The 13,718-nt window shown below is 35.7% G+C and overlaps 1 protein-coding gene and 1 pseudogene across 1 annotated transcript in view; both read right to left on the bottom strand.

Annotated features, from left to right (window-relative positions):
• Positions 1-13,718, bottom strand: part of Fgf2 (fibroblast growth factor 2) — a 58,960-nt gene that overhangs the window by 11,910 nt on the left and 33,332 nt on the right. Inside the window, 1 exon segment of the mRNA XM_021236429.2 lies at positions 8,823-8,926. Within this exon segment, the coding sequence (XP_021092088.2) occupies positions 8,823-8,926 (104 nt within the window).
• On the bottom strand, positions 9,720-9,839 carry LOC147823391 (U2 spliceosomal RNA; annotated as a pseudogene).

Here is a 13,718-nt window from a genome sequence, read left to right as displayed (position 1 = left end):
AGCACACCCAGCATGTAGATCATTGTTTCTAATTCCATTTTCCAATAAAAGAAACCAAGGCTCCTTGGAGAAATAATTCATTCTTAGGTTAGAGTAGGAATATAAATGTGAGCCTGGAACATCTTTAGGCCAAAAACTAATGACATGCTTAAAATAAACACATTGATAAGGGCATGTCAAAAAGCACAAGAACAAACTAATAGAGCTCCAAATGACCAAAGCTGAAAATTTGTCTTTCCAAACACTCACAATCCCTGTCTACCTGTGAGAGAAACAGAAGGCAAACCCAAACTGGAGAACTTCTTAAAAAATACCTTACTTATACTTCTCAAACTGTCAAAGTTATAAAAAAATAATGAAAGTAAGAAATTGTCACAGACTAGTGGAAACTATGGAGACATGGTGACTAAATCTGGTATTCTCGATGGAATGATGAGGTAAAAGCTAAGAAAATATGAATAGAGTACAGCCTTTAGATAATAATAATGTATCAGTACTAGTTCATTAGTTAAGTATTCCATACTAACAGGAGAAACTGGTTGTGAGATATATTGAAATTTTGCACTATCTTTATATTTCTGTAAACGTGAAACTATTCTAAAATTTATTTTTAAAAACACTTACCCTGATTAATCATTATACATTGTATACATGTCCTGAATTATCACATTGTGCCCACTAAATATCTAAAATTATGTGTTAACTAAAAGTAAGAATATAAACAATAATGACCCTAAGACTACAAGTACTACAGGAAAGAACTCTCAAGTAAATAGATATAATAGCTATAGTTATAATATAAAAAATAAAAGGAGTTTATTTATTTTTGTGCTTTACTGTGCCCAAACACAAGTTACTTATTTCTATATACATATCACTTTGTTTTACGAGTGTAAGAATTTTCATCTATTGTGTCTGCTGCTATATCTATGCCTGGCACATAGTAAGTGATCAACAAATATTTGCTAAATGAATGAACAAATGAAACTACTTTAGATAGCTTATAATAAAAATACAACCCAGGGCCGGGGATTTAGTTCAGTAGTTCTGCTGCCTGCCTCGCAAGCGCAAGGACCCGAGTTCGATCTCTGGTACCAATAATAATAATAATAATAAAAATTTTTAAAAAATAAAAATACAACCCAATGACCTTGCAAAATCTACATAAGATATACAAAAACGGGAACAGGGAAAATCCAGTCCAGGACTTGAAATATAAGTTGTGGTTTATCTTTATTGGCTATTTCGTCCCTGAAGAAACTAGAGCCAATGGCTCTTTCCCAGAGTTTGTCCCAACTTGACATCAGTGAGAATTTCTGGTGGACCAGGAAACTTGGTTTCCAATTTTGCCTTTATTGCTTACTACTTTATACCTTTGATCAAGTTTTTAATTTCTCTGGCCCTCATTTTATTCATCTGTAAAATAAGAAGATGGATTAGATGAGCTTATAAGATTCTTCCCTATCTCTACAAGCTTTTGCATACAGTAAAAAAATAACAAGTAAGAACTAAAGTAAGTTAACCTCCCTGAAGCCTTCCCAGCACCCGCCTCCCCTCCTGCACTGGCCACACAATTCTGGTCCACTACTAAGTTTTAGATTTGAACCTTATGTCCATTTCCCCATGCTCTATTTTCTGGGTTGTTTATGTTTTTACAGTACTTTGATTTCGCAGTTTTGGCTTATGAAAGAGTTTGCTCAATAGGAATCCAAAAATGCTTTTGCTTACACCACTTCTGAGAATTAAAAACAGACGTGATGTAAGTATCAGTGTTGAACATTTCAGAACAAAATGAAAAACACAAGTGGTGAAAAGTTAAAAGTAAATTTGGTCTTAATTTTGTAACATAAATTGGTTATGTAAAATTCTTAAGATTGGTTTCTAAAAGGAGCAATAATTCTTATCAGCAATAATTCTTATTTGACATTAACCCTTGCATTTAATTTAGTATTTTAGCTCTAAAAATGACACATATTCCTCATCAATTACTGTTTCTGACAAATTTGAGCAGTATAGATTGTTAATTTGGATAACAGAGCCTCAAAAATCTATTTTTCCTACTTAACTATACTGTAAAATTCATTTCATTATTAAGGCTCCTCAAATAACAAAGTTATTCTATAGGTAGAAGATATTTTACAGTAATTAAGTATGCTCTCAGAGTTTGTTTCCCAACTAGGTACTAGGAATTGAATCCAGACCTTCCACATGTTAGGCAAGTACTGTACCACTGAGCTACATCCCTAGCCCCTCAGAGGTTATTTATATTCTCTATTTCACTACTGTAGATCCACACAAATTACATTCTGAAACATAACTAAGATATTCTGTTCATGATCTATAGCATCATATAGAAAATAATGTGCAACTTTTAGTAGATTAGAACTAGTCAAATATTTTCACACAATGTTAACACTGAGGTTGCTTGGTGATTTAAACTTAAAGCTAAACTTAATCTCACTATATGCCATTTCTTTTTAAAATCTACAATTTTGTGAACACTTTTAGGAAATCACAGATCCTAACATTTGTTCTAGGCTTCTGTTGCTCATAGCAACCAAATTTAATCATGTTATGAAACAGAGTAACAAGTCTGTTGTATATTAAAGAACTACTCAACTTCAAGCTCCAAATATAGGCTTTGGCAGTTAAATATAGGCACTGTTTGAACTTTCATATTTCCTAGTTTTGAAGGGAAAGTAAAGGCCCTTAAATTTTTTCATATAGCAAGCAACTGAATGCATTCAGATCATTCACATGTAGGAAAAAAGGAGACATATCCTAGTCTTTTCTCATACTCTCAACTGGTAATAATCAACCTAAAATACCTCTTAGAAACCATGTGTTACTCTTCAGAGAGAAAGTAGAGTGTTTTAACATCACTGCAGGAATTACAATTAGAGTAAAATGCAGAAGAACCTAGAGAGAGAGGTGCTGTAACAGAGCAGTCTGAAATGGGACCAGGCAGAAGAGTGGGAAGGATTATGCCTTTGACAAGTGGCAGTTAATAAACTTCAGTTTCTCCAGATTCTGAGGTACATTTACATCCACAAATCATGGCTACTAATCAGAACCCTGGACTTATACTGTACCAAAAGTTGCCATTGCTGACGACTCAATGTCTACAGATCTGACTCAGAGAGAAATATGCCACTTACTGAAATACTAACAGCACCTCTTTGGCTTTGAGATGGGGCAGTTACTTCTTCATCCAAAGACTGACAGTCCAACCAGAGCAATTTGAAAGAGATGGAATTGCTGTTGAAAGTGTAAAGCAGCCAGCTACCCAAACTGGATGGTAAGTCTAGAGATTAACTAGTGAATTTGGCAGGAACAGGCCCTATGATGGGAGCTGGAACATTCGTAAACAGTTACAAGAACTGGATCTTGGCTGGCCCCATTCCTCAAAAGAGACTGATAAATCCTGAATTACCAATTTATGTGTAACAGCTGTGGCTTTGTCCCTACAGAACCTGTGATAAATTACCAATTTCCAAGTATTGGTAATTAACTCATTACGTCAACCTGGTGGAAATCTGTTGTATCAGGGAAAGTTAACACACATCTAAGGAGAGACACATGTAAGAACTGTATAAAATGCTATGGCCTTACTCTTGTGACAGTTCCTTCTTGAAGAAACTAAAAAATTCTGCTTTAGGCACACTATAGATCCAACAGTTCGGGAAAATCAATGCCTGTTTGCCAAGAAAAAAAATCAGAATTTTTTAAATTCTCTTAAGAATAAGATGACAGTTCAAATACCAGGTCTAATGTCCTTTAATTTGAATCTTCTTATATGTAACCCTGTCATTTCAGATATGCATCTTAAGGTAGACTAGCTTCTGTTTCTATCACTCTTCACTCAGTGGTTATACCACTATAAAATCACTGTAAGATGAAGCAATATCCCAGGCTTTATTCTTGAGAAGATGACCAGGTCACTGGATCTTCTCATCTCAATTCCTATAAAACCTCAGAGTAATAATTCATCTCAAGGCAATCACTGAGGCAGATTAAGACTGACATTAAAAAGCCTGGAGTTTTAACACCATTTGACAAACAATGCTGCCCACAGTTTGTTATGACAGTAGCAAATGTTTTATGCATTTCCTTTCTTTTCTCTCCCACCCTCACTGTCTGAAAATAGCCAAACCAACCCTATGGCAGAGGCCACAGATTTTGGTCACTTCCTGAGGTAGAAAGGTGAGAACTGAAAAGCCCTTTCTTACTTTACTACAATATCAAGGTCATTCAAAATAACCTGCCAATTCATTGTTCTGGGAAGTATTTAAAATGGTAATTTGGTAGATTCCCAGATTATTGCATCACCTTGTGAGCTGGTAACGTATTGGTAGAAAAACAAAATGATACAGAATAGAAGTGAAAATTCCAAAGAGTCAACATCTTAAAGCTTTATTTTTATCTAGAAACTTCATCCATTCCCAATCTGACTACCAGTGACAACATTCAAATCTCTATATCAACAGGGGCCTCACCTCTATGTAATTCCAGCTACTTTAGTGAATTTCACCTGAATTTCCCTTTGGCAATCCAAATTAAATAGGTCTAAATTTAAACTTATTATCGTTCCCCAAAACTTGTTCTTTTTCCTTCTTCCCTTTTCTCGTCCAACTTCTCGACCAAACCAGAAATCTGGAAGCCATCTTCTACTTTTCTTTCTCCTCCACCTCAAAATTTAATCAATCTTCAATGCCAGCACTGATTCAGTTCTCTGTGCCCTACTCTTGTTGCCAGGTTCTCATCATCGCTTGGACTTTCACAGTGGTCTTCTGCTGGTCCCTCTCCACAGTGTTGCCTTCCTCAAACCCATTCTCTACAGAGCTGCCAGAATGCTATTTCTCAAATTCAAACTCCATCAGTCTCATCTTAAAACTCTCCAAAGCTCTCTACTGCTTGTAGTAAGCATGGTGTATAAAACCCTACAGTAGGCAGTATATGAACTTCCCAGCCTTCTTTCTGTTTCCTTTCATTGCACTTTATACTCCAGTATTGGTCAATTACTTGTAATTCTACAGATACACCAAGTAGCTTTCTTCTGTATCTCTGAATGTCTGCTGAGCGCCTTCTTCATATAAAATCTGTATCTCCCCCAATTTTAGACAAGCACTTCCTTTCCTTTATCACCTTCTATATCATAGTATTTCCACCCCTTTCCTATACTATCCATGTATGTAAACTATGGAAAGAACCTATGAAACCCTGTATAATTATCAGAAATACCTACTTATTGCCTCTCCTGGATTGTGACTCATTAAGACTAGAGACCTCATGGCCATCAGTTTTAAAAGCCAGATGGCTAACATAGTATCTGGCATACTGTATATTCAGTAAGTATTACCTATTCTTACAGGGAATTCTCAGATCTACTCAACTACTAAAATAAAAATTATAAACCAGACTTGTTATTTATCCTGAAAAAAATCACAGAAATTGATAACATGAACATAGTGTATATCTGTCAATAATCAGTCTGAAGTAAGAATGGCTGAAGCATCTATTTTTTCTGTTTGGTCAATTTCAGAATCTAAAGATCCTCATTTTGAAAATCTTTCAAAAATTATTTGTACAACTCAAAACAACACAATTCTTGAATACTCTCAAATCTCTTCTGTGGATAAGTTACAGAGAAGTTGTAAGTAGCCACTGGTAGACACACACACACACAATATCACATACATGTCTCATCTACTCCCCTAGGAGAAAGAAATGAGATGTGTCTTTGCTACTTCAGTATTTTACTGGGCCAATTCTCTACACACTGCATACTCAACAAATATACAATCCTGCTTCTAGTAGTAAAGATAAAGTTTCCAGTGAGCACTAGTACACTAGTACAAAGAATACTAGCCAGATATAGGATCCCCTAAGTACCTGTGATAATATGTAAAAAAAAAAAAAAAAAGTCCCTGTCTTGAATGAGCTTATACATAAATTAGAAGTAACATGAGGAGGAATTCTTAAGATTATGTGTCAGAAATTGATTTTGGCCCTTGATATATAATATCTAATTAAATCTTTACAAAACCCCAATGAGATAGGATCATTGTTTCTACTATACAGATAAGGGAACTAACTAAATATAATTTTCCCAAGAACATACAACTACTAATTGGCAGAGCCAGCATTTGTACCCAGGTTCAATGCTGACATTCTATTCTGCAAGTCTTTTGTATATCAAATTCTAAACAAGAAACTTACTGATAACCAAAGTTTTATATATCCATTCCTACTGATCTTTATACCACGGCACAACATAAAGAAAAATTTAAAAATTATATTTTAATAGTTTTGCAGACTAAAATGCAGCAATTTAAAGCTCATCCTCTGAATCAAGATTCCCAGGCCCAATTCAGACTTTATTTCACATGTTCTGCATTTTCTTGATTACTTTCTCACAACTTCAGTCTGTATTTGTGAAATAAAAGGAATACTTTATATTTTTATAGGATGAATATGAATACTAAATGATGTAAAACATGGAAAACCCTCAAAGATTTAATAAATACCAATACCAGTAAATCAACAGCAAGAACAGCTACCAACAAAAGCAAAAATAGCTGCCAAAAGGAGGAGGCTTCTGGGCCACCATACCACTGCTCCTAGCTCAGAGGAGGAGGCTTCCAGGCTGCCATACCACTGCTCCCCCACCCCAGCCCCGTCAAAATGAGAAGACATGTAAACAAGCCTCAAAACCATACTTACCCCACCCTCCCACCCCTGTCAAAATGAGAAGACGTGTAAACAAGCCTCAAAACCATACCTCCAGGTCACCTACAGCAACCCCAAAGGGAAACAAGATGGAACACTGATACTAAACCACCTGGACTCCCTGAACTGGCAACAAAAGAGGATCTGGAAAAAATGAAATCAGAAATAATTTCTCAGATAATAGCAGAGATTGTGCTCACAGTGCAAGACATGATTAATAAATCTAGAGAGGACACATTAAAAAAAAATAGAGGAGCTGAGGAACATGATGGAATCGCAACATAGGAAACAAATGGAATCCATAAAACAGATGCAAACAGATTTCCAGGAGATTAAAAACTCCATTGAAAGTCTATACAGCAGAATGAGCCAATGTGAGGACAGAATTTCATATATAGAAGAGAAGATTGCAATTAGTGACCAGGAAAAGAAAAATTGATTTAAAATTATAAGGGGACACGAGAAATCAATCCAGCATCTGCTAGATGATGCAAAGAAGAATAATAAGACTGATTGGAGTCAATGAAATAACAGGAGAGAGTGCAGACAACATAAAAATACTGTTCACTGAAGTGATGGCAAAAAACGTCCCAATCAAGGGAAAAGAACTTGAGATACAGATAAGTGAGGCATATAAGACTCCACTAACCTTGATCAAAAATTTCTACACATAGGCATATAATAAAGATTCCAGAAACCCAACAGAAGAACAAAATTCTACGAGCAGTGAGAGAAAGGAAACAAATCACATACAAAGGAAAGCCCATCAGAATCACAGCAGACTTCTCAACACAAACCCTCAAAGCAAGAACTTGGAGTGACATATTCCATTAGACAAAATCCAACAAGCATTCATGATAAAAACCCTACAAAAAAAATTTGAATGGACGGTCTCTACTTTAATCTGATTTTATGAAAAAAACCTCAGTTGCCTGTGAACTAGCACAATCAAAAAGTGGGATCTCTTCTTACTAAAAAGCTTCTACACAGCAAGAGAAACCTCCAACAGAGTGAAGAGACAACCCACACCATGGGAAAAAATCTTCACCTACTGTTCCCAAGACAAAGGTCTACTATCTAGAATCTACAAAGATTAAAAAAACCAAACCTCCCAAATTTAAAGACCCAATCTGAAAATGGGCGTCTGAAATGAACAGACATTTCTCAGACAAAGAAATAGAAAGACCAAATAAACACATGAAAAAATGTTCAACATCACTGCTTATTCAAGAGATGCAAATGAAAGCAACACTGAGATTCCATCTCACCCCAGAAAGAATGGCTACTACCATGAAATTAACCAATAACAAATGCTGGCAGGGCTGTGAGGAAAGAGGAACATTGCTCCACTGCTTGTGGGAGTGTAGACTGGTGCAACCACTGTGGAAATCAGTATGGAGACACCTCAAAGAACTAGGATTTGAAGTCCCATTCAACCCAGCTATTCCTCTGCTGGTTATCTTCCCCAAAGAATTAACAGAATCATACCACAGTGATATATGTGCACCCATGTTGATAGCAGCACAATTTTTAATAGCTAAAAATTGGAAACAGCCCAAATGCACATCAACTGAAGACTGGATAAAGAAAATGGTTTATTTTTATAAAATGGAGTACTACTCAGCCGTAAAAAATGAGAAGTTAGAGATATTTATAACTAAATGGATGCACATTGAGGCGATACTCTTAAGTGAAATAAATAGGACACACGTGTAAATATTGAATAGTTTTTCTAGTGTGAGAAACTGAAAGTGTAGATAAGGACTAGAAGGTATAATAGATAATGTGAAATAGGAAGAAAAGGGGCAAAGGGGAAGGGGAATTGGGAGGAGTAGAGGAAAGGAAAGAAGGGAATGGAATTAATATTAGAAAATGAAAATACGGAAAGAAGGTCTTTGTAAATAGGGAGGGATGGAGGGGTTGAAGGGAGGGCAGGGGAAGGGGGAAAAATAAGAACCAAGAGAGATTATGTAAAGGTGCAAATTTCCAATGATGAATGTCATTATATTGTATACCTAAAATGTACCAATAAAATTAAATTAAAAAAATAGAAGTGTATTAAGAGCCTGGTAAAAAAAAAAATAGCTACTTACAGAAGCCAGTAATCTTCCATCTTCCTTCATAGCAAGGTAACGGTTCGCACACACTCCCTTAATAGACACAACTCCTCTCTCTTCTGCTTGAAGTTGTAGTTTGACTATAAGTAATGAGGAAAAGTTAGCTTTGTAGCACCATAGAGGAAAAGAGACATCTCTACATTATAAAGACAAGAGACACCTGGGCAACCAATCCACTTGGGAGATGAGGGAGGTCTGGGGATGGGACACGGGGCATGTGTCAACTGAAATGCACCAGGAAGGATGAGATGCAGATTTGCTATACTACCACTGTCTCATTCACTCCTCCATTCACTCCTGTGTCACACACTGAGCACAGAAGGGGACCAAATGGAAAACCATCTCCTTTGCTGGGAAATTAGCCTCCACTTGGCCCTGTTCAATGTTTACATTCTTTTTTAAATTGAACATATTTTGACACTACACAGAAATGTAAACCATTTGTGAGAATGTCTATTCTACTAAAGTTTTGTTTAAACTCTTTAGAAGACATTTTTAATTGATTCTTCACAAATAAGAGACACTAATTGGTCACTATTATCTTTTAGGCTGTTTATCCCTAATGTCTACCTATCTTATTTCTACCTTTCCCTTCAATACAACACCAATGCATGTATCTTTCCTCATGGAGGAATTCTGATGTATAACTATATCTACCTAGTGGAAAAACAATGTGCTTATATTTAATATGCTCAGAAAATGAGATAAAAATTTTTAGAATATAAGCTCCTGAGGAATATAACCTGTAACAGTATATTTTAATATTAAACAGATTATAGAAAAGTTAAAATAGATATTTCTTGATTATGATGATAATGCAATATGGCAAAATAAGTATCTAATTATTTGAAAATAAAATGAAGTTAAATATTTTTTACTTTGCTATTCAGAAGCAGCATAACATAAAAAACAAGTTCTGGGATTAAATATATTTACAAAATTTTTGGTGAAGCCACATTACACTTGATCTTAGCCAAAAAGCCGAGAAGCGATTGGTGAAGCCACATTAACTCTTTATTGCCAGACTTCTCAGAATTTTGCATAGCATAACTTGCATTACAAATGACAACAAAGAGATCGAGTATACAGTTTCCCAAATTTATTCAGTCCCGAACAAATTTTCTCATAGTTCATCCTATGGCCAATAAGAGCATTACTGAGATCAACAGAAAAATGCTATGAAAATCTAAAATCTTAGAAATCAGAATAGCATTATTTGAATAACAAAACTATGAAATAAATTTAACTTTCCTTGGTGCTTACAAGTAGCTAGAAAAATGATTAAAAAGCAATTTTTGAAAGACTCTGATTAAATTGTTAGATATGATTACACCAACATAGTTATATTAAACATTTCTCCTATCAGGAAAGCAATACATACATAAAATGAGACAATATTTGGGATTAGCTTTAAAATACTCTGACAGTTAAATACATTTTAATACAGTGGGTAGGATGAATCAAATGAAATTGGCTTCTTTCAATTACTGGAAGCATGAGATTTCATTATTCTCACTACTTTTATAAATGAAATTTGAAATTCACTACTTTTAAAAAATGATAGGATGTTAGAGTTTTGTTGGTCATTTAATATCTGATCATTTTCTGTGTACCAGTTACCCCTGGACTCTGGAGAGCATAGCATCTCAGCCTGCAGTAACCCAGGCAAAACTGCTCTCTTGAATCTTAATAGATAATACAAAGAAAAAAGAATGTGATAAAGACACGAAACCTAAACAGAAGGCATAAAGTCTTTTCCCAACATTACTGGGAAATGTAGAAAATAAGCTGGATTATCTTAACTACTCTGACCAAATCATCATATACAGTGCTAAAGTGATTCTGACGTGCCATATTCACCATGAATATATTTGGAACTCTTTTTAACTCATAATACTGTATAAATGTTCACAGGACAGAGCTGCATAATCAGTCCCTATACGTCTTTTCTGTTCCTTGTCAATTGTAGCTCAGCTCTTGCCCACCATTTTCTAAATGTGTATTAATGGTCACAAGAGTGATTATGGGTATTAAAGTTAACGTCATCATTCATGTTTATTCATTACCCCTTTATAGATTTCTAAGGTATTCAGCATTAGAAGACTGTCATTAAGCCACTAAGCAATAAACATTAATTGTAGATACTTCCACTGGCATATAATTTTAAAATATAAGCTTTAAAATAACCACAGCCTCCAAGAAGAAGTAACATAAGTCACAAAACCACAGACTTTTCTTTTTTTTGTATATATTATTAATTTTATTGATACATTTTAGGTATACAATATAATGACATTCATCATTGGGAATTTGCACCTTTACATAATCTCTCTTGGTTCTTCTTTTTCCCCATTCCCCTGCTCTCCCTTCAGCTCCTACGCCCCTCCCTATTTACAAAGACTTTGTTTACACTTTTTTCATTTTCTCATATTAATTCCATTCCTTTCTTTCCTTTTCCCTACCCCTCCCACTTTCCCTTCCCCTTTGCCCCTTTAATTACTACTTCAAATTATCTATTTTACCTTTTACTCCTTATTTACACTTTCAGTGTCTCACACCAGAGAAACAATTTGGTATTTACATGTGTCCTATTTATTTCACTTAAAGAGTATTGCCTAATGTGCATCCATTTAGCTACAAATGTCTCTAATTTCTCATTCTTTATGGCTGAGTAGTACTCCATTTTATAGAAAAACCACATTTTCTTTACCCAGTCTCCAGTTGATGGGCAATTAGGCTGTTTCTAAGTTTTAGCTATCACAAACTGTGGTGCTATGAACATGGGTGCACATATATCACTGCGGTATGATTATTTTCATTCTTTTGGGAAGATACCCAGCAGGGGAATAGCTGGGTCAAATGGGACTTCCAATACTAGCTCTTTGAGATATCTCCATACTGATTTCCACAGTGGTTACACCAGTCTACACTCCTACCAGCAGTGGAGCAGGGATCCTCTTTCTCCACAGCCCCACCAGCATTTGTTGTTGGTGGATTTCATGATAGCAGCCATTCTTTCTGGGGTGAAGTGGAATCTCAGTGTTGTTTTCATTTGCATCTCCTGAATGACCAGTTATGTTTAACATTTTTTTCATATGTTTATTTGGAGGAAGAAGCAGCAAGTCCTAGGAGAGATGCTCCATAGTCAGAGGAGTTCATGGCAGACTGGTCTTTGAAGGGGTCAATAACTTAATACTGAACAAATTGTTGGATATTAGACTTTTAGTTGGGGTTGGAAGCTGCTATAAGCTGAAAAATATTGTCACTGACAAATAACTGCTGGTATTTATTTCCAAAATTTAGATTTATGATATAAATCAATTCTTGAGAATTCCTTATCAACCCCTTTGATTTGTGCCAGAGTAAATGAAGTTCAACATTCACATTCAACAATGAAAATACTTGCACTAAAAGTGGGGTAGCAACACAAAGGAGTAGAAAATTTATGTCTACACAAAAATCTGTACATCAGACATGGATGTTTATCACAATTTTATTCATGACCATCAAAACTTGGAAGCAAGTAAGATATCCTCCAGTAGGTACCAGTATAAACTGAGGTATACTCATACAATGGAAAATATTCAGCGCTGAAAAAAACATATATGAGCTACTAATCAAAGAAGAGACATCGAGAACCTTAAATGTGTATATGTAAGTGAAAGAATCCATCTAAAAGGGCTACATATTGTATGACTCCAACAATATAACCTTATGGAAAAGGTAGCAGTATGGAGACAGTAAAAAAGATCTGTGGTTGGGGGGACAGGTATGATACTACAATACAGACATCTGTTGTTATATATTTGTGCAAACCCAAAGAATGTACATCAAGACTGAAGCTAACACAAGCTACAGACTTTGGATGACAATGACATGGCAATGGAGACTCACTGATTTTAACAAATGTACCGCCATAGTGGGAATAACTGATAATGGAGAAGCTGCACATGTGAGAACAGAAGACACTTTCCCCTTAATTTTGCTAAAAATCGAAAACTGCTCTTAAACAATCTTTTTAAGTTAATTAACTAAATAAAGAGTGGGTAGCAAATGCAAAGGCCTATAGTGACCATACAGGTAACCTATAAGAGTACAGCAGCTTTCTGAATAAGGCTAAGAGTAATAATGAATAGTAGGGACCATGATAAAACTACAGAACACATACCCCAAACTAACAGTGGTCACCACTTAGTGCCAGCCAAGTGTTTTCAACTTTATAACATATAAGTCTATGATTAGCATTTACCTTATGGGTCACCAATCTAAAATCACTGTGTCAAACAAAGGCCATTAATGTGGCTAGAATATGCTGAAATCATAAGCAGCTCAGAAAAAGATTAGCCCAAATTATAAACTGATTCAAGCAAGTATTTTTGCAACTAATCCAACATACCCAAGAGATAGAATACCTCCTGATTCCAGCCGTTTCCTGGCAAGTCTTTGTTCCTTTTTGAAATGTTCTTGGATTATCTCAGAGGCCCTGAGGTTTCTCTCAAAATTAAGTGCCCTATGGAGATAATGTAAGCAGTTTGGCTGGCCATGTACCTCCCCTAAGGGTTGAGTGCCAATTAGCTGGGCTGTTTGTGTTCCTGGCACTTCCTTCTGGATTGAACAGTTCACATTCATCTACAAAAATCACACAATTCAGGCAGCTCCAGAACAGAAAACAGAGCAGCATGTGTGTGCCCAGGGAAGGAGGAGCTTTGGGGGAAAGGCAAGCGGGGGTACAGGGTGGGGAAGCAAAGCTGCCCAGAATGTTCCAGTTATTTAACTACTCTCTCCCACACAGTCATTCTGTGTGACTGGTAAAATCATTAGGAAAACACCTTTCAAAGCAGGCTTAAAACAAGAGAGTTTTATTTGACTCTG

The sequence above is a fragment of the Heterocephalus glaber genome, unplaced genomic scaffold, assembly GCF_053883595.1.
Source record: "Heterocephalus glaber isolate CG9 unplaced genomic scaffold, H.glaber_assembly_v1.0 deba00001586, whole genome shotgun sequence".
In the NCBI taxonomy this organism is placed as follows: Eukaryota; Metazoa; Chordata; class Mammalia; order Rodentia; family Bathyergidae; genus Heterocephalus; species Heterocephalus glaber.
The sequence above is the reverse complement of the archived record's forward strand: the minus strand, read 5'-3'. Positions and strand labels throughout refer to the sequence as shown.